Here is a 21,912-nt window from a genome sequence, read left to right on the forward strand (position 1 = left end):
TGACTTGGTAAAGACGAGGATGTCAGTCTTGAGCCGTAGTTATCTTCTGGTCTAAATCCTTGCATTAAAGGTGATTCCCTGACACTCATCACTAGGTCTTCAACCCTTCCCAGACTGGGTCGCTTATTCCCAGTGGGACAGCTCCTCTTTTCCCTTGGTTCCTTCCTCACAGCGCTGTTCCTTCTGCCTCATGATATATAGCAAATCTGTGCTTAGCTTTAAAAAAAAAAAGATTTATTTCATTTATTTGAAGGGCAGAGTTCAGTTAGAGGAGGAAAGTCAGAGAGAGAGAGAGAGAGAGAGAGAGAGAGAGAGAGAGAGAGAATATCTTCCATCTGCTAGTTTACTCCCCAAATGGCTGCAATGGCTAGAACTAGGCCAGACCAAAGCTAGGAGCCAGGAGCTTCATCTGGGTCTCCCACATGTACCCCAGAGACACACGGACTTGGGTGATCTGTTGCTTTCCCAGGCACATTAGCAGGGAGCTGGATCAGAAGTGGAGCAGATGGGACTTGAACAGGCACCCCTATGGGAAGATAGCATTGCAGGCGTCAGCTTAACCTGTCATGCCACAATGCTGGCCCCTGTGCTTAGCTTATGATCCCTAAATTGTGAATTAGGTCAGGAACAAATCTGCTGTTTTTATGAGCTAATGTTTTTTGGCTTTCCTCGTTTTCCATGCATCATCTGAGTACACTGTGGGCATATTATATCATTTAGTCTTCATCAGAACTCTTTGCTAATATTATACCCATTTTAGAATGGGGAAACTGAGACCTGAAGACTTCAACTATCATTCCCAGGTTTCCCGGATTCCTCTGTTGCGTGCCCTTTGTAACTTTATCTTTTCTGCAGCACTCATCTGGGGTGTAATGAGTTAATTATCCATGTCTGCAGTAAGACCGCCTTACTGGTTTTAAATCCTTGCTCTGATTTTTACCTGAATGACCTTAGGCACATGATTTAATCTCTTTTTGCCTCAATTTAAATGTAAAATCTATGATCCTTCATCTCCAAAGGGACTTTACAGAACCCATCACATAAAAGGCTTTTTGTTGCTAGGGAAGGGTTGAAGAGAAAACTAAATCACAAAGAAAACAGTGGTCAGTTATAAGAAAAATATATCAAAACCAAACCACGGGTGTATGGAAGCCACGAATTTGATGAGAATTTCCTCTGACCACAGCAATTTGAATACTGCACTTGAAAACTTTAATATAAGCAACTAGCATATCAAATAACAGAATGAGCAGAAGGATCCAATACCACTGGCACTTGGCAGCTCACGGAAATTCTTAGCATTAGTTTACTTCTTTATAATTCACATTTAAAAATAATATGCTATGAAAGATACTTAGCATTGAGAAGGGAAAATTGCTCTTGTTTTTCTATTTGCATCGTGTCTCGCTTGGTACATGACTGATAAAAAGAACAGAGTATCCAGCCATGCCTTTGTAGCGGTTTTGCAAAGATTAGACGAGCTAAAACATGTGACGCCTTCAGAAAATGCCTGCCACATAACGCACGTCGTCATGCCCAACGGCGTCCTCTGCTATCTCTACCGTTCAGGCTTCTGCGTTAGAGTTGCATGGCTTTCTGCTGCACCCAGCTCCACGTCCTCTGTGATAATGATCCAGTGCTGAGCTTTGGCACAAACATCACAACAAGCCAGACTGCCAGGGAATCCACAAGGGGTGGTGGAAGACAAACGAGAGAATTTTAGTTCTGTCCCTGCCCTGAGTGATTGGCACAAGTTCAGCAGAGCTCCAACCTGCCCATTGCCTCGGTTTCCCTCATCTATAAACAAGGGAGGTTAGACGAGAGCTTGTGCCTGTAAGATAACCTTTGATGCAAACACTCCATGGTGTGTGTGGGGACACAAGAGTTTTGGCTCAAGAGGAGACAGAAGGAGCCTGGCCTCCCTGGCCCCATGGGAGATTTCCATAGGTGGGTTTCAAGGGGTCCACCCATGAAGAAGATGAGGGAGTGCACATTGGAAGATGTTTTTGCTTTTGTTATTTTCCTGGATAGGATGTATAGTTTTCATCAAATTCTCAAGAGCCCTGGAGAAATCCCCCTAAAAAAACTCAAAGAAACACGTAAGACTGTGTTTGATTCCCAAATCCAGTAGGAGAATCTCACATTTAGTGACCTCCTCCCGCCCTTAATCGTATTCTAGGTGTGTTTGTCCATTCATCCATTCATTCACTCAACCAGTGTTGAATGAGAGCCTTCACTGCTCCAGGCAGGAGGGGCTCAGTAAGCTGAGTATGGAGCTGTCATCGTAACTGGGGGTGGGAGGGAGTGGGCAAAAGAGATGGGACGTATGAATGAGTGAGATGATGCTAGAGGGGACAGGTGCTTTGAAGAACATAGAAATGAGTGATGTGATGGAACTTCATGGAAGTGAGGGGCACGCCCTGAGTCGGGATGGTCTTTTTGAAGTGATGTAGGAGCCAGGTTCATGCATACTGCATCACTCAACCTTTCTGCTGAGTCTTGAGAGAGAGAGAGGGAGAAAGAGAGAGAGAGAGAGAAAGAGAGAGAGAGAGCGAGAAGCAATCCCTGATGGACAGAGGCACTCCCCGAGGCAAACACCGGCTCAGTACCTTCCCTGTGGTCACTCTGTTTTGAGGGATAGAACCAGATGAGAATCCAGGTTGAGGGTATTATATCTACTTCTTGCATTGTTTCTTAGTGGGGGGGAGGCTCCCCAAAGAGGGCAGGCTAAATTTTCACCTGGAGCCAGGAGCTATGGTACCTCTGCCTCTACAAAAATATCAGCAGGAAGAAAACTCCTGTGGCCTTGGCTGAGGCTGCTGACAGCTGGGAGAGCCAGTGATGCCCTAGAATCTCCCTAAAAGCAACAAGAACACACAGTTAGCTGAAGATCAAAGTCCCTGCGAGGAAAGGAGGACTCCCAGATGCAGCTCCCCAAGCTTTGCCTGCTGGTTTTCCACGACAGGTGCAGGGGAGACGCAGGGGCTCAGAGTGGGCAGGTGCAGGAACTCAACTCCATTTTCCTTTTTTCACATCATCTTAATCCCCACCCCTGCTGCCACGTTGTCATCACTGGCTGGTGTTTTACCCTTTTATAAAGGAAGGTTTGTTTGTTTATTTCAAAGATGGGGAGTGGGGAGACAGAGAGTGAAAGATCTACATTTTCTGGTTCAATTTTCAAATGCCCTCAACAGCCAGGGTCAGGCCAAGCTGAAACCAGGAGCCAGGAGCTCCATCAGGGTCTCCCACGTGGGTGGCACAGACACAAGTACTTGGGCCATCCTCTCTTGCTTTCTCAGGAGCATTAGCAAGAAGCTGGATCAGAAGTGGAGCAGCCAGGCCTTGAGCAAGCACTCTGATATGGGATGCTGGTGTCACAAGCAGAGGCTTAATCCTCTGTGCCCTGATGTTTTATTCTTAACTGTCTCCTCCCTGGGACAGACTGCTGCCACTACCAGGACAGAAAATCTCCTCCTTCTAACACCTAAGGAGTCCAGGGATATTTAGGGATATGAAACAGAGGAGAAAATAAGTTAGCTGGAACCTGCAGCCACAGATAATACACAGATAAGTCCAGGCAAGACTAGTCCCTTGCCAGAGACTCTGGAGTATTCGGGAGGGGGAGACCTGCCTGTATTTATGCCAAGCCTCCCAAATGGGGAAAGGGGATGTGACAAGGCACACAGAAAGCCCTCCACGCCCAGCCATCAGATCATCACACTGGCTCATTGCTTGCCCCAGGTTGTGCATCACTCTTGTTGCTAGCAAGGGAGCCCTGGAAGACAAACTGGCACAGACAATTTGCTTCTGTGACCCAGTCATCTCACCTGTGTCGGGCTAACCCAGCCCTCCAAGAGGATGCTCTGGCAGCTGGAGCAGAGGTGTCCAGGCCCACTTAGAACCTTGCTGGTGATGTCCCCAATGATGTCATCTACCTGAGCTCAATTCATCACCCAGGACCGAATGCACCACGATTAGTTGCTTTTCTTTCTGTCACATCATCCCCCAGCCCTGGAAACACTGTGTCAGCCAAGCTGGGGCTGTGGTAGCTCCATTCCGAAATGCACAGACCTGGCCAGGGTTCTAGAGCTCCTCTCCAGACTGCTTCATCCTTCACCACCCCAGCCCAGCTTTCCCTGCACAAAAAGTGATCTCTGTTATCTCTGGACCAATGTCTGAAACATCACCATTACAGCTTCATGTCTTTGGCTTGAGGCTTCAGTCTGTACAAAAGTATCATTTCCAAACGGACTTGCCTTCTAAGCTCTGTCCCTCATATTATTTGCCGCATTAAATTTTTAGGGAATATGAACAACTGGAAAGTATGAACTGTACCTCATTTACAATTATACCCCAGCACCCAGAACTTGAGACTGAGAAAGGCTTTCCTAAACCTTAAAGGGAGGACAAGAGCTGGTCAGGCGAAATCTGGCTTCAAAAGAAAGGGAACTTCTCAGTAGTTTCAACTTTCATTAGGTGTTTGCATACTTCCCAGGTGTCTTGCCATCACATAAATGATGTCCAGAGTTTTGAGGGGGGAAGGGCCCTCCACCAAGCATCTTCCCTGCTTCTGAGAGGAGAGGGTAGTGGTGAAGTTGCATGGGCAGGAGTTGTCAACGGTTCTTCAAATCAGTTGCATGACTTACGAGCATTAAGTGGAAATTTGATTTTTGCTGCACTTTTCTTTTTTAAAGTCATTTATTTCATCAAATCATAAAAGAAAAGAACTCAGAAGAATTTTGACTGAGCTCACACGTAGGAGAATTAGGAGAAATAATGATGTTTCATACCATGGACAGCTCCCTATAATTCCAGTCTCTCCTTAAGACTCTGCCCTGAACTTGCCTCCACTAACTCTGTGTTTCTCCACGCCCAGATTGGGGACCGGGTCATGGCATTTGTCAACTACAACGCCTGGGCAGAGGTGGTCTGCACGCCTGTGGAGTTCGTCTATAAGATCCCAGAGGACATGAGCTTCCCTGAGGCTGCCGCATTCCCCGTGCACTTCGTCACAGCCTACGTGATGCTCTTTGAGGTCGCCAACCTCCGAGAAGGGATGTCTGTGCTTGTGCACTCGGCTGGCGGTGGTGTGGTAAGTCGGCTGCTCATGACTCTTCTCAGAGGGCCAGGTGGTGAAAGTGGAGTGACGCTTAGTTGACAATGAGATTCTGGTATGAGTATAAATAATCTCTGATATGAACTGATATGGGTGGCAAAGCCCATTTAGACGACTGTATTGAGGGCAAGGTGAGCCTCAGAGAAGGTTCCCTGAGAAGCACCCTTGGTCTTGGTATCGTGATGAAATCTTGTGTCAGTCGTCACGAGATACCTCACAAGTCACACACTACTAATATTAGATGAGATGCCAAAAAATGTGGATGGCTTACTTTTTCAATACATTGCAGGACATTTGAGATGGTTCTGGTATGGATGACATTCTTACTCATTTGTGTTCTGATACATTTTCTTGAGTAGGGGAAAGGTGGCTAGAGATTGTACTAGCACACTGGGAATGATAGTCATCCCTCTCATATTTCTGGGATCCTCACCTATTGATTCGATCAACAGTGAATCAAAAATATTAGGAAAAATTTCATCAGTACTGAACATGTGCAGACTTTTCTCTTGTCAGTATTCCCTACACAAGACAATTATTTACATAGTGGTTATATTGTATTAGGTATTATAAGTATTCTACAGATGATTTAAAGCTTACAGGAAGATGCTCACAGGTGATATGAAAATACTGTGTCAGTTTGTACAGGATTTGAGACCTTGGTATCCACAAGGTGGTTCTGGAACAAATCTCCATGGATTCCAAGAGACAGCTTAAGTACAGTACCCTAAGTACAGGCTGGCGCTGCGGCTCACTAGGCTAATCCTCCGCCTTGCGGCGCCGGCACACTGGGTTCTAGTCCCGGTCGGGGCTCCGGATTCTGTCCCGGTTGCCCCTCTTCCAGGCCAGCTCTCTGCTGTGGCCAGGGAAGGCAGTGGAGGATGGCCCAAGTGCTTGGGCCCTGCACCCCATGGGAGACCAGGAGAAGCACCTGGCTCCTGCCTTTGGATCAGCACGGTGCACCGACCACAGCGTGCCAGCCGTGGCGGCCATTGGAGGGCGAACCAACGGCAAAAGGAAGACCTTTCTCTCTGTCTCTCTCTCTCACTATCCACTCTGCCTGTCATAAAAAAAAAAAAAAAAAAAAAAAAAAAAAAAGAACCCTAAGTACATACCTAGGAGATTGACTACACTTGGGAATTCTTTGTGTGTCATCTGTCTTTTGTGTTTTGCCAAGGGGGTGAGCAACTAAAATCTGAATTTCTGCTCTGGACATTAGGGATAGTGGAAATTCCTTCTTTGGATGTGTCTCTGTGCCATTCATTCAGTGCTACTGCATGCCTCTAGCAGTCTACTGGGCTTTTGGTGGAACTCTAGTTTTTCTGAGAGTGAGAGCAGAGGGCATTAAAACTCCCAAGTGCTCATTAAATATGCACAATGTTTTAGACTCTATAGATGTAGAGATTAGAAAGAGAAGGTCCTGACATGCCAGATTCAATCTTATGATTGGTTATAGGTCAAAAATACTTTCAGTGGAGGTTGCGTTAATACTGAGGGTATTTTTGTTCCTGTCTTTCTACTATCAAAACTCTATGCAGTATAAAGCATAATTCTATTTTTTCCTTTCTAAAAAAACTAGTTCATATCTCAAACCATGTACATTTAGCAATGCCTTCAGAAGGATATCTTCAATTACTGTAGCAAATTTGCAGATGTCTTTTGACCCTGAGTAAAGATATAATAAAAGCTAAGCATTCCTTAGCAAAGGAATGGATTTAGTTTCTGGCAATCTGCTGATAGCAAACAAGCTGTTTAGAATGCTGGCATTTTTGATCTTTGTGTGCTCAGAATGCAAAGTGTTAGAGAGTCATTTCATATTATCAACACAAGCTCCAGTCTTGCCAATGATGCTGGACTCACTTCTGCCCAGAGTCAGTGTTTATGCATTGGCCTCATTCAAGATGTTTCATGTTTGGATTTTTTTCAACTTAGTTTGTTCCTGGAACAAAGAGGAATGTTCCAGAGGCCTGTGTCTCACTACAGACAAAAAGTCTCAGGAAATAACAAGAGTTGTTATCATGCCTTATTCTGGGTTTAAAGATCCTACCAACAATAATGGCTAAAATGTAAAATGGGTTGAAGAACTAGGAAAAAGAAACAATAAGGGCAGGAAAAGAAGTTAATGCACAGAATGCAGATGACCTAAGGCTATATTCAAGGTGAGCAATGATTGTGTCTCTTAGTTTTTCAGTGGTTAGCAAAAATAGGGAGAATGCGCATCTGTGTGAGCTAGCATTCATTTGATAGAAGTGAAGCAGTTATGAGGGAAACCCTTAACTAGTACTGGTTTCTGAAACTTGAGGATATTTCTCTGTGCTTTCTCATAATAAATGTAGGCTGAAATTCAATGAGCATGCTCAAAAAAGCTAGTACAATAAATGCATATATTTCCATGCAGCTTTCACTAATGCTGTGATCCTGGTAACACCCAAGAGCATAAAGCAAAATACAGAGAAAGCAAACGTCCTAGGGCTGAAATGCTGTGCTCTGGCTCCATCTCCGTAGTGTAAAGGAGTGGATGGACTGCCCTTCTTGCATATGGGCAAATCTCCCCAAAGGACATTTCTCCCAATCATTAGAGAAAGGTTTCTAGCTAACTACAGGTCCAAATATGAGGGTACTTCAGAAAGTTCATAGAAAATGGAATTAAAAGATTTGTTTATTCTGGTGCAAACATTTTTGAAGCATAGTTTTTTGGCAATGTGCATTTTCTATAAACCTCTTGAAGCCCCGTAGTATGTGAAACACTCAGCTGGCTGGGGTACAGCTCTCACCATCTTATAGAAACTAAGGAATTCTAAGGAGAGCCTGAATAATCCCCTGTACCCCACAGTAGAAAGACCAGAGACTCACCCCACCCCCCAACACAGTTAGAACTAGATTCCTCCCAAGACAAATGGCTGCTGTCCTATGCATCACGTGGGACACCCTGCAGATGGCTGGAGTGCTTCCCATCACCCTTTGTCAGATCTGTGAAGTTCAGCCTCTGACTGCAAGGTTGCTGTTCAAGCAGGGTAATGAGCCTCCACAGAAGTCCACGTCTGAACTCCTGGCACCCTGGGGTTTGTTCCATTATATACCAAAAGGAATTTTACAGATGTGATTAAGGTAAGGATCTTGATGTGGGTTGATTTCCTTGGTTAGAGCCTTAAAGGTATTACACTGCTGGCTTTGATGATGGGGGAAGGCCACCCGCCAAAGAATGCATGTGCCTCTTGATGCTGGAAGAGATGGAAATGTGTTTTCTTTTTTTTTTTTTTTTTTAAAGATTTTATTTATTTATTCGAAAGTCAGAGAGTTACACAGAGAGAAGAGAGGCAGAGAGAGAGAGAGGTCTTCCACCTGATGGTTCACTCCCCAGTTGGCCACTACGGCTGGAGCTGTGCTGATCCGAAGCCAGGAGCCAGGAGCTTCTTCCGGGTCTCCCACGTGGGTGCAGGGGCCCAAGGACTTGGGCCATCTTCTACTGCTTTCCCAGGCCATAGCAGAGAGCTGGATCAGAAGAGGAGCAGCCAGGACTAGAACCGGCACCCATATGGGATGCCGGCGCTTCAGGCCAGGGCATTAACCCTCTGCGCCACAGCACCAGCCCCAAAATGTGTTTTTTTCTGGAGTCTTCCAAGAGAACACAGACCTGCTGACACCTTGAATTCAGCCCAATGAAACCCATTTTGGACTTCAGACCTGCAGAATTGTTATTTGACAAATCAGTGAGGTATGGGGGCAGTAAGCCTGTGGTGCTTTGTCCCAGTAGCATTAGTAGCATTAGTAAATGAACACAAATACTTCCCTTGAGCTGCTTCCCTCCCTCTTCTAACTATGGTGACCCCACAGAGGCCTCAAGAAAATGCAGGTAGCAAATTAGCAAATAGCAGAAATAGGATTTGAACCCTAAACCGGCTGATTCCAAAACCTATTCTCTTTCCATCCAACAACCGAGAAGGTTGAGAAAACCCAGATGACTCATCCTTTCATTTAATCACTGTTTATTCAACTTCTACCCAGTGCTAAATATAGAAAGTTTAAAACACCAAAAGACTGTGGCTGGGATTCACACTGCCTAACTTCACGGGGATGAGACGACAAAGAAGATTAAGCCTAATTAGGAGAAATTTACCTAAATTGGATTTATGTAAAGTTTGCAGTCCTAATTGGCATCAAGACTTCCGTCTGATTTTCATCAAAGGCTGAAATGGGGAATTTGCAGACAACATGTGAGGAACACCAAATTTAGTCGATTTTAAGGAAACTTTAATTTAGCATAGGAAAATAATTCAGTTCAGAGCAGACTGCGCTGTCAGTGGAATCGCCCAAGTGCCTCCCCTGTTCTCTCAGATCTTTGAAGACACGGTTTTTGTCTGATGGTAATATGACCAGATGGCCTGTGACAGTAATGCCCATAATCAAATCTTCAGAACCTGGTTAGAAATGGACTCCCAATCCCTTAAAGGGAAAGTAACAAAATAAGCAACGGAATGAGACTCATGCAAGGAACACCAAAGAATTGGCTGGCAACCCCACTGAACGCAGCCTCTCAGTGACTTCGAGCACCTTCAGTTTCTGAGCAGTGACCTTACTGTTAAGAGGAGGCTGCTTGCATCTATGGCTGACATCTGGTTCTTTCCGGTTTCCAAGTCCTTTTCCCTTTATCATCACATCATCTGAGCAGAGATCCCTGCAGGCAGAGCCCTTCGTTCCCAGCAGTCAGAGGAGCTGAGATGATTGTGGATGAAGGTCCCAGGGCACATGTTGGGCTTCCTGAGCTGTGTCTGATGCTGCTCTACCTGGATGTCCCTTAGCAACAGGCAGGCATGGAGATGAGATGTTCCTCTTGTACATCCTCTCTAGAAAATGTCTCTGTAAAGATGAGGCAAGGGAAACATCTTCCTCCACCTACTCTCCAGTCCATCCTCCAGTCACAGTGAACTCAGGTCAAACCAATGCCTGGAGCCTCTGTTCCTTCTTTCCAGGCCATTCTTACCAAATTCAAATGCCACCTCCTTTAAGGAGCTCTGCTGTGCTTCCTTGTCTGGCTAACCCCAGCCCTCTCATGAAAGTTATGGGAGAACTGCTAAGGTTTTTGTGTGTGGGTGCACTCATCCTCAAGCCACATTCCCTGGGCAGAGCCATGGTGTACTGGAGGCACAGCTGTGTGGTAGGAAGGAGGCAGGCAAACCTGAACCCAAACCTCAACTCTACCGAGGAGGCCATGGAAATGGTGTATACATCATGTGAGGATTGAGAACGAAGGATTTAGCATGATACTGAAATATCTTGCATAGAGATGGGGAGGGAGGGTTGAACAGGGAGAGGGAGGGAGGGAGGGAGGGAAGGGAATGGAATGGAATGGAAGAGAAAGGAAGAGAGAGGGGAGAAAGAGTGTTATATTCGTAACACTAAACATGAAACGGGCTGAAAAAACTGTTCATTGAGTTGCATGTGGTCACATATTGGATGTAAAAGCAGGGACTACGTGAACTCCCTGAGATGATCAATGAGAACAGCACTTTACCTCTAGGATATTATTCCCCCAAACCCATAGCTACATTTTAACCATGACAAAACACTGACAAGCTCAAATGGAAAGAAATTCTATAACGTGTCCAACCAGTATTCTACAACACTGTCAAGATGCTGAGAAACACAGAGACTGAGAAACCGAAAAAGACCAGAGAAAACCAAGGAACCATGACAAGTGAACCAATATGGTGGCCAGGATTGGGTCCTGGAGCAGAAAAGGGATGTTAACAGAAAAATGAATGAAATTCCAGTAAAATCTGTAGTTAATAGTATGGAGCCAGTGTTAATTTCAAGTTTTGGTAAGTGCACTACAGTGATATAAGGCATTGGCATTAACAAAAATTGGGGCAAAGAGTAAGTCTCTGTAATATCTTTTATTTTTCTAAAAAATTATCTTATTATTTTCAAAGACAGAATGATGAGGCCAGTGCTGTGGTGTAGAAAGTTAAGCCTCTGTTTGTGGCACTGACATCTCATATAGGCACCAGTTCAAGTACTGGCTGCTCCACTTCTGATCCAGCTCCCTGCTAATGTGCCTGAGAAAGCAGCATAAGATGGCCCAAGTGCTTGGGCCCCTGCACCCATGTGGAAAACCGGAAAGAAGCTCCTGGCTCACAGTTTTGGCTTGTCCTAGCCCCAGCCATTGTGGCCATTTAGGGAGAAAACCAGTGGATAGAAGAACTTTCTCTCTCTCTCTCTCTCTCTCTCTATATATATATATATATATATATATATATACACACACACACACACATACACACATACACATATATATACATGTGTGTTTACACACATATTCATATATGTGTATATGTATGTGTGTGTGTGTTTCAAATAAATCTTTAGAAAAAAGATGAATGACAGAGAAAGACAAAGAGACAGATAGAAAGAGATCTTTCATCCATTAGTTCACTCCCCTAATGGCCACAGTGGTCAGAGCTGGGCCAGACTGAAGCCAGGAGCTCGGAGGTCCATCTGGTTCTCCCACACGGGTGGCAGGGGTGCAAGCACTTGGGCCATCTCTTACTGCTTTTTCAGGTTTATTAGTAAGGAGGTGGATTGGAAGTGGAGCAGCTGGCACTTGAACTGGCACTCTGATACCAGATGCTAGCATGGCAAGTGGCAGCATAACCCACTGCACCACAATGCTGGCCCCTGTCTTCAACTTTTTAATTTCTCTGTAAAGTTAAAATTGCCTAGGCAATCATTAGAGAGAAAGAAAGACAGTATTATAGCCAAGGGCTTCTGCTAAGCTGAATGAATTTTCTAATCCTCTCATTCCTACCTGGGCATATTCCTCCACCTTGCCATAGCACCTTCTAAATTTTCCAACCAAGAAGATATTTCAAAGACCTTGTAAAGACAGCTGACACTTCTTCCAGGCTGGCTGCAACTGCAAATCACAGAAAGGTCTGGATGAAGCATCCCCAAGTCTCCACTGGTCTCAGATGAAGTTCCCTCCACAGGCATTCAACTGAGACACTGGAGGAAGCGATGGACAGGTAGGGAGAAGCTCAGCTCACAGCAGCCTGTGCTGGGCTGCACGTCTTGAAAGGAAGGCAGACTTTCACTTTCAGAGAACATTAAGTGGATACCATTCGAAGGTTAAATTCTATTCCTTATGGATGGGGCAATTCCCAGTGTCATTCAAACCGTTCTAAAGGAGAAACCACAAAAGGGAGGAGTGCATCGTGAGGCTCCTCCACATCGCCCATGGGCCCATGTGCTGGTGGCCCTCCCTGACTGATAACGACACATCATTTTAACACTCAACCATGACAACGTGGGGTGAGGACCCTGTGTGATGAAGAGTATGGATGCAGAAGGTAGCCACACCTTTTTCGCAGACAAGAGAAGTCTGTGTGCTACCATCCCTAGAAGAGTGCATTCTGTTGAACATAAAACCGTCACTGGTCATGAAAGGCGCCAGCATCTACCTTGCTGCTCAAACCAGCCTCCTAAGAATTAGGGTTAGTTCTCCAAGTAACGTGCTACCAATGTCCAAATCCTGTGTTTATTCCATCCATTTACTCATGCACTCATCCCACATCTATGTAGTGATATGCAGTGAGCGTCTCCTTGGTTCCAGATGTTGAATTAGGCACTAGGAAATTCAATAGCAGGTAAGATGGATTCTCTTCTTTCAAAAAGAAGCACTGTAGGTGCCAGTGTTATGGTACAGTTGTTTAAGCCATTGCCTGTGATACTGGCACTCACTGTGGTAACTGCTGGTTCAGGTCCCAGCTGCTTTGCTTCCAGTCTAGCTCCTGTTAGTGCACCTGGGAAAGCACTGGAAGATGATCCAGGTGCTTGGGCCCTTGCCACCCACATGGGAGATCCATATGGAGCTCCTGGCTCCTGGCTTCATCCTGGCCCATTTGGGAGTGAACCAGAGACTGGAAGACCTTTCTCTCATCTCTCTCTCATCTCTTTCTCTCCCTCTGCCTTTGTAACTCTGTCTTTCAAATAAGTACATAAAATTTTAAAAAAGAAGTGCTATAAAAGAAAATTGAGCATATAAATCAAACAACCACATGTATAACTTTGCTATAAAAGGGAGATGTAAGCTGAAGTGAGTGTTTATGAAGGAGAAGTGACCTGGATAAAGGGGGATGGAATCAGGGAAGGCTTCCCCTAGGAAGTGGCATGTGCACTCTGATCTGAGGATGATGAGCAGAGTGGAGCTGGACAAGAGTGCAGCTGAGGGGCCAGCGTTTTTGTGTGGCAGGTTAAGCCATGGCCTGCAGCACCCGCATCCCATACGCGTGCCGGTTCAAGTCCTGGCTGCCCCACTTCAGATCTAGCTCCCTGCCAATGGCCTGGGAAAAGTGAGGGAAGATGGCCTGAGTGTTTGTGTCCCTGCTGCTCACATGGGAGTCCCGGATGAAGCTCCTGGTTCCTGGCTTCTGCCTGGCCCAGCCCTGGCTGTTGCAGCCGTATGGGGAGTGAACCAGCAGATGGAAGAGCTCTCTCTCTCTCTCCCTCCCCCCCTCCCTCCCTCACTCCCTCCCTCCCTCTCTCTGCTTCCCTCTGTCTCTGTAGCTCTAACACTGAAACAAATACATAAATTTATCTTTAAAAAAAAAAAAAGAGTGGAGCTGAGAGCCTTTGTGAAAAGAGGAGCTGGGGTGACCATTCATACGAGGTAGCGGGACCTTTGTGAGAAGTAGAGGTAGGTCTTCAGAGAGAGAGTTCCAGAAAGCAGGGCGTGTCTTACACCCACCCACGTCACCGGGCTGCTGTAACAGGCACTCAGTGACTTCCTGCCCTCAGTCTCCTTCCTGCACCAGATGGTTCTCCCAACACTCTGCTCTCTCTAATCACCCCCCTTGCTTATAAGCAACAGTATCTCCCATTATGCTTGGATAAATCCAGTCTCCTTAGCTCCCTGGCACACACGACCCTTGCCATCTGGGCCTTCCCCTCCGCCTCCTGCCCCTGGCTGAGCCTCCCTGTGTCTGGTTACTTCAGGAATGCAAGGACTGTGGCTGGCTGAAATTGCCAGCTGATCACCTAAATCTGTGCTGTGCGTCGAGAGACAGAATCGCTGCTGGCAAGCAGCTGTCCAGCCTGGGACAGCATTTTTAAGGCAGCCGGCCTGCTCCATGACCTTGCAGCTGAGTTTGAGTGGGCAGGGGGCATGTGGTACTCACCACTCCCAGGCCTGCCCCTTCCTGCAAGGTCTTCTGCAGTCCCTCTCCCCAGGTTCCTGATCGGAGCAGAAGTCAACCTGTGGAGCCCATGTTGAAAATGGCAAAAGACTCCCTGAACCCGAGACCCTGAATAACTGCACTTCCTTCCTCAGCCTTGTCCAGGTCCTGCCTCAGTACCATTGGACTTTATGTGAGCAAGAGGGGAAACAGGAACTCCTGTTAGAACTACCTGTGTCGGTAGCTAGTACAGTAAAGCCCTCCATACCCATGGGATGCACATCCATGAATTTAACCAATTGCAGATCAAAAATACTTTCCAAAGAAATCACATCTGAACACAGACATTTTCTTGTCATTATTTGCTAAAGAAAACAGTGTAGTGACTACGTAGCATTTGCACTGTATTAGGTTCTGCAAGTACCTGTCACTGAGAGATGAATTGTATGGTGGGATGCACATAAGTCAAATGCAACAATGATGCTTTACGTGAGGAACCTGAGCATCTTCGGAGGTCCACTCCCCTGTGGGTACTGAGGGCCCACCACATTCCTCTGCTTCACAAGTTGTGGGGCTGGTTTTTTGCACCACAGGGTTCGTGGTCTTTCTCCTCTGCTCTCCCAAGAGCAACATATGCAGCCTAGGCCCTGGGCCCTGGACTCAGACAGTCCATGTCCAAGTCCACCCCATTGGACAAGCTCCACATCTCAGTTTCTTCATTCACACAAGGGAATAACAGCAACACATTTATTCCTCAGAGGGCCTCCGTGCACATTAGATGTCTTGATGCTGAGGACAGGGGCAACTGTCAGCTGCTAGTGTCACTAAGTAGTTTGTTTGCTTACTTTCTTCCATCCTCCCAACTTTAAGCCTCTCCATCAGAGCACGGGGTCCAATTCTTATGCCTGGTCCCTGCCATATAATGAATGCAATAAGCATCTGTGAATCAAAAAGCTTTTGCAAATCTCTTTTTCTATATTCTGAATGAGTAATTTGCTGAGCTAAGGAAGGTCCTGTCATTGAGTTAATCCCAAGGTGGAAAAAAATCATTCCCAGCAATCTTGTGAATTTTAATCTATTAAGCAGCCTTTGGGCTGTTGCTCATGTTGTCTAAAATTCTAAATATTCTTCCTATTTTTTAAAAAAGATTGAATTTATTTGAAAGGCAGAGAAAGAGAGAGAGAGAGAGCGCTCTTTCATTCACTGGTTCACTGCCTAAATGGCTGCAACAGCTGGAGCTAGCTGGCCTGGTTGAAGCCAAGAGCCTGGAACTCCAATCTGGGTCTCCTATCTGGATGACAGGGGCCTGAAAACTTGAACCATCTTCCACTTCTTCCCCAAGGGCATTAGCAGGGAGCTGGATCAGAAGCGGAACATCTGGGGAGCCAGCATTGTGGTATAGCATCCCATATGGGCACCGGTTCTTATCCTGGCTTCTCCACTTCCAATCCAACTCCCTGCTAATGTGCGTGGGAAAGAGTCCTTGGGCCTCTGCACCTACATGAGAGACCTGGAAGAAGCTCCTGGCTCTTGGTTTCAGCCTGGCCAGGAGCGAACCAGCACATAGAGAATCTCTCTCTCTTTCTCCCTACCCCATCTCCCCTCCCCCCTTTACTCTCTTTCTGTAAGTCTGCCTTTCAAATAAACAAAATATATCTTTAAAAAAAGATAAGTGTAACATCTGGGACCCAAACCAGTGCCCATATGGGATGCTGGCATGGTAGGAAGCATCTGAACCCGCTGCACCACAATGCCGGCCCTTCTTCCTACATAGTTTTTGGTCTGCATCAGGTGGGCAGTGTTAGTTGCATGCAACCTCCTTTCATGCCCCTGTGTTTGTCCCATTCACTTTCCCTTCTATCAACCCATGGCCCAGCTCTGCTGATTCTGCATCCTTCAAGGCTCCAACTAGCAGGCACAAGCGTGGAATCACAGAACTGAAGGGAGGCAAAGGCATCACCGATTTTGTTAGCATGAACGGTGTACTGGACTCTGAGGAAATGTTATACCTCCTTGTTGGGTAGCATGCGACTCTGAGGAGCAGAGAATGAGCTGTGCAGTCAGATCCCCTGGGTTTAATCCCAGTTGCACCTTCCCAACCACTCCTAGTTGCAACTTCCTGCTCTGTCGAGGGGGATGATGTTAGTACCGGTCGTGGGTGTTACTTGTGAATGGGGGGCAGGTTCAAACCTTGGCACGTAATTAATACTCTCTGAAGGTTATTTTTAAAAGGTATATTTATTTATTTGACTGGAAGAGAGAGAGAGGGATAGAGGAGACACCCCCCCCCCCAACCTTCCATTCTCTGGTTCACTCCTCAAATGCCCACAATAGCCAGAGATAGGCCAAGCCAAAGCCAGGAATCAAGAACTCCATCCAGGTCTCCCACATGGATGGCCAGGACTGAAGTACTTGGAACATCCTCCACTGTCTACCTAGGCATATTGGCAGGGAGTCGGATCAGAAACAGAGAAGCTGGGACTTGAACTTGTACACCAATGTGTCTTCATCCACTGTGCCACAATGCCGGCCCCGCCCACCAAAATTTAGCTACCATAACTTCCCACATTAAGAGTTTCCAGGGAGGCTCTTCAGCTGACACAGCCCACTTCTCCAGGAGCCTGGCAGATTCTGCACCAGAGCTGCCCTTGACGTTAACTTCCAGCTGCCAGGTCCAGGAAGGCAAGGCGGAGCCTATACCCTGACCGCTAAGCTCAACACCTGGCACCTTGGTGTTGCCTGAGAAACATCTGTAGAAGGGATGAGTGCCAATGTCTGGGAGGAAAGAAGGCAGGGAGGCCGGCGCCACAGCTCACTAGGCTAATCCTCCACCTTGCGGCGCCGGCACACTGGGTTCTAGTCCCGGTCGGGGCACCAGATTCTGTCCCGGTTGCCCCTCTTCCAGGCCAGCTCTCTGCTGTGGCCAGGGAGTGCAGTGGAGGATGGCCCAAGTGCTTGGGCCCTGCACCCCATGGGAGACCAGGATAAGTACCTGGCTCCTGCCATCGGATCAGCGTGGTGCGCCGGCCGCAGTGCGCCAGCCACCACGGCCATTGGAGGGTGAGCCAACGGCAAAGGAAGACCTTTCTCTCTGTCTCTCTCACTGTCCACTCTGCCTGTCAGAAAATAAAACAAAAAAAGAAAGAAGGCAGGGAAGGACCACAGGCGGAGCCTGGATGTGATCACATCCATGGAGTTAGGAACACCTCAATGGTGCATATACACCATTGATTTTTTTAATAATTTTTTTATTTATTTGACAGATAGAGTTAGACAGTGAGAGAGAGAGAGACAGAGAGAAAGGTCTTACGTTGGTTCACCCCCCAAATGGCCACCATGGCCAGAGCTTTGCTGATCTGAAGCCAGGAGCCAGGTGCCTCCTCCCAGTCTCCCCAAGCACTTGGGCCATCCTCCACTGCCTTCCCAGGCCACAGCAGAGAGCTGGACTGGAAGAGGAGCAACCAGGACTAGAACCTGGTGCCCATATGGGATGTCAGCACCGCAGGCGGAGGATTAACCAAGTAAGCCACGGCGCTGGCCCTCCATCATTTTTTATCTTCGTTTCCTTCACCTCCAGGCCAGAGACCTTGAGTGGAGCCTTTAACTTCTTTGAGCTTTGTTTCTCCATCTCTGAAGAATGAGTGTAACACCTAACCAGGAGCTTTTGATGCATTTTATTTTCTTTAAATATATTAAAATTTTATTTGAGTGGAAGGGTGGGGGGAGATGGGGTGGGGTGGGGGACAGAAGGAGACACACAGAGCTCTTCCATCTGCTAGTTCACTACCCAAATGCCTACAACAGCTGGGGCTAAGCCAGGCTGAAGCCAGGTGCCCAGAACGCTATCTCGCAGGTGAGTGGCAGGAATTCAAATACTGGGCCGTCATCCACTGCCTTGCAGGAGTATTATCTGGAAGCTGTATGGGAAGCACAAAGTAGCTGGGACTCAAATCGGGCACTCTGATATGAGATGTACGTGCCCCAAAAAGCATCTTAACCCACTATGCCACCACATGCCACCTCTACATGACATTTTTTAAAATTTATTTTATTTATTATTTGAAAGTCAGAGTTACACAGAGAGAGGAAAGGGAAAGGAAGGGGGGGGGGAGGTCTTTCATCTGATGGTTCACTCCCCAGTTGGCCGCAATGGCCAGAGCTGCACCAATCCGAAGCCAGGAGCCAGGAGCTTCTTCCTGTCTCCCATGCAGGTGCAGGGGCCCAAGGACTTGGGCCATCTTCTACTGCTTTCTCAGGCCATAGCAGAGAGCTGGATAGGAAGTGGAGCAACCAGGTCTTGAACTGGTGCCCATATGGGATGCTGGTGCTTCAGGCCAGGGCGTTAACCCATTGCGCCACAGTGCCAGCCCCTCTACATGACATTTTTAAAGGGCATCGTGTAATAAGCTTAGCCTGCTCTCTGGAACATTGAACATTCTATGGAAGCTGTTCTTATTGCTGCTATTATTACCATCACATTATTATGATGATGATCCAATCAGAAAATATTACTCAATGGTACTTTGGCATTTACATCCAGAAAGAAGAGAACAGAAAATATGACAGTCAGCCTGGAGTGAGGGCAGATAAAGCAGTCTCTGCTTCCCTTGTGTCTCTCCCAGATAGTCAGCTGCTCCGTGCTCTCGTGAATCAGGGAGATTGTCTCAAAGCCCTTGCCAAACATGAGTTTCCTTACACACAGAATTAACTAGACTTCAAGGAAAATTTAGCTCTCTGGTTCCTGGTCTCATGGACACATGCTGAGAACTCCAGACACAGGGACCAGTCTTTGCTGATTTTACCTGGCTCTGGGGACCCATCCACTTCCCCAGTGACACACCTGAAAGGCCACAGTTACTTTTCAGAATATGATTGCCCTTATGAAGAAGAACAAGCCTTTCAGCTGGGAAGGAGGGAGACACAGAGCTGGAAGCGGCCTCAGTGCACTGCAGTCACTTGTTCTGAGTTCCCACTGTCACCCTTCAGGCTGATGCCTTCCCTGGCCCTGGGGGCCCCACCCCCAGGCTGGCTGCTGGTCACTCTGATTGGGTTTGCCCCATAGCCACTCTGTGATGAGTTCCAGTTCCCCGTCTCTATTTGCTTCCCTCTTGCTCAGAATATAGGAGGGCTCCTCAGCTGTACAGCAGGATAGGGAGATGTCACTGGAGTCCCACCTTTTCCTCACACCAGCTGGAGCCCTTCTTCCTGCCCTACCCCCATCCCTCTTTGCCCATCCCCAGCAAACTCACTGCTGCTTCATGTCTGCCTCTTCCTTCCTGTCACTCTCCTTTCTGCTATTTGTCAACCTCTTTTTCTGTCCATTTCTATCTGTTTCTTTCTTTTCCTCTGTCTTACTCTCTCTACTTGGCTCATTTCATCTCTCTTACTCTTTGTGCCCGCTCTCTTTCCTGTTTTTCTTCTTTTGCCTCACTTCTTTCACTCTTCCTCATTTGTTCCTTCTATTTCTCCCTGCCCCACTTTATTTCAGCCTCTGTCAGGTACAAGCCCTGGGGAAAACTGTGTTCATCACTGCTTATTCCATAGAGAGTACCCTCAGGTCTGTCCCACTCTCCTGAAATCTGCAATCTCGTGGACCTACAAGGACACAGATCATCAAAGGCACTGGGATAAAGGATACTGTAACTGTAGAATAGGATGCCCTATGCCCTTGCCTAGGGGATCAGAGATGACTGAGCTTAGTTATCTAAGCTTAGAACTAGTCTTAGAAATGCTATTTAACAGATGAGGAGGAAGAAAGGAACAAGGAGTGAAGGTAGAAGGGACAAATGTTACAAGAATGGGCACCAACATGGGACCTGGGCATGTTTGAGGAACTGACCAAAGTATGGCAAGAGAGGAGGTGAGTAGAGAAAAAAAAGATGGTGATTGGCTGGCACATGACCCCGTGTTATGTACATGAACATCATGGCCATGTTCATTGATGATTTTCTCCCTATCCTTGTTCTAAAAGCCACATGAATCAGTAGATTTTGAGCAGAGATTTACTTCATGGTTGGCATTTTTCTAAGTTCCTACATTGGGGACTTTAGGGGGAGTAACAGGTTGGAGCAGGCCAATGAGAAAGCCACATGATTTCAAGATGACGGGGTACCAAAATCCTGCTCCAGGGTATCTCAGAGCACTGGGAGGAAGCTGTCTGTGTCGGGCATCCAGGGCTGTGTCCTTGGCTCTTCTATCAAGATATTGGGTTCCAGAACAAACTGCTTCCTACCCTGTGCCTCAGATTTCTCCTAAACACAATATTTCCTATGGCAAATGTGGTAGACTCTGTGTTTCTACTGTAAGATGAGTTCCTTCTGTAAGATCCAATATTTCTTGCTGAAGATAGGATAGACCTGGTGTTTCTTCTGTGCAATGAAGTAGACTCCATGTTTCTTCTCTTAAATGAGGTAGAATCTAGATTTGTTCTGCACGATGAGCTAGATTCAAAGTTCCTTTTGTATGATGAGGTAAACCTGGCCCTCCTTTTTCATAGTCAGGCAGACCTGGGCTTTCTTCTGTAGAGTGAGACAGACCAGGTGCTTCTTCTGTAGCATTAGGTGGACTCTGTGGTCTACATCCTTGTCTGCCTGTACTGGTGATCCTATATTTTCTTTGGGATGCTCCCAGTCTCTGCTTCCAGTTGAAAACTTCATTACCTCTGGTTCTCCTCACCACTATCCCCTCTTCTAACCCTGTGACCCTACCATAATCCCCTTTTGAAAATTCTTATGGAGTCAGAGAGCCAGTTAACAGCAGTGAAACATTCAGTCTTTGCAACAGATTTCAAACTACCTGCCTGTGCTTTAGCTTCCCATGTTTAATACAGTAATGACTTTACACCTCTTGGTGTTGTGATGTATGTAAAACATGTACACAATGCCCAGTAAACAGTACCTAATGAAACAGTAGTGGATGTTGTGATAGGCCCTCTGGACCATGGTTCAGGACCAAGGTACTACTTTCTCCAGCTGCAAGGAGTGTTAGTTTCTGGGAACTCTCTAGAAGTAGCCTTGAGGGGAAGGGATTGCCTTGGTCAAGGTTTCTGCTACAGCCCCCATCGAATCCCTGTTGGACGAATGACTACAAAAGCCAGGCCCTTGGCTCAGGGGGAACAAGTCTGGAAGGCTAGTCCCACTTCAGAGTTCCTCTGGGACTGGATGAAGCACACCTTGCAGGTGCAGCACAGCCCATTTTCTCTCTGTATCCACTGTTGCCTCTCACTTCTTTAAGGATGCTGTTCCTAAGAGCATGTTCCAGTAAGCCCCATTCATACAGGTCTCCCTTAGAGTCCTTTTCCAGGAAACTTGCCTACACAGATTATTGTGACAGTCACTCCGATTATCAGGCTTTTTATCCAAACTCCAAGCAATCCTGTCTCTCTACCCGGCCTCTTGGGAGAATTTCCCAGTGATGACTCTGGTTTAGCCTTTGTGCTGCGACTGTAAGAACATTTAACTCAGAAAGCTCAGCTTCTCCTTTCTGAGAATGTGCCGTCCTGTCCAGAGCTCTGCTGAGTGCCCAGAGGAAGTTCGTAAATTCTAAGAGTGAATTGGTGGATGGACAGGGAGCTGGTGAATACCTGTTTCTTTCTAGACCATTTGGTCTCCTCTAGCTATTAATAAA

The 21,912-nt window shown here is 46.8% G+C and overlaps 1 protein-coding gene across 1 annotated transcript in view; it reads left to right on the plus strand.

Annotated features, from left to right (window-relative positions):
* VAT1L (vesicle amine transport 1 like) overlaps positions 1 to 21,912 on the plus strand; it is a 169,937-nt gene that overhangs the window by 29,875 nt on the left and 118,150 nt on the right. The window contains exon 3 of the mRNA XM_008257643.5: positions 4,877 to 5,092. Coding sequence (XP_008255865.1) covers positions 4,877 to 5,092 — 216 coding nt within the window. The remainder of the gene's footprint in view (positions 1 to 4,876; positions 5,093 to 21,912) is intronic.

Source organism: Oryctolagus cuniculus, chromosome 18 (assembly GCF_051225735.1).
Source record: "Oryctolagus cuniculus isolate XC-2025 breed Fujian yellow rabbit chromosome 18, ASM5122573v1, whole genome shotgun sequence".
NCBI classification, from domain to species: Eukaryota; Metazoa; Chordata; class Mammalia; order Lagomorpha; family Leporidae; genus Oryctolagus; species Oryctolagus cuniculus.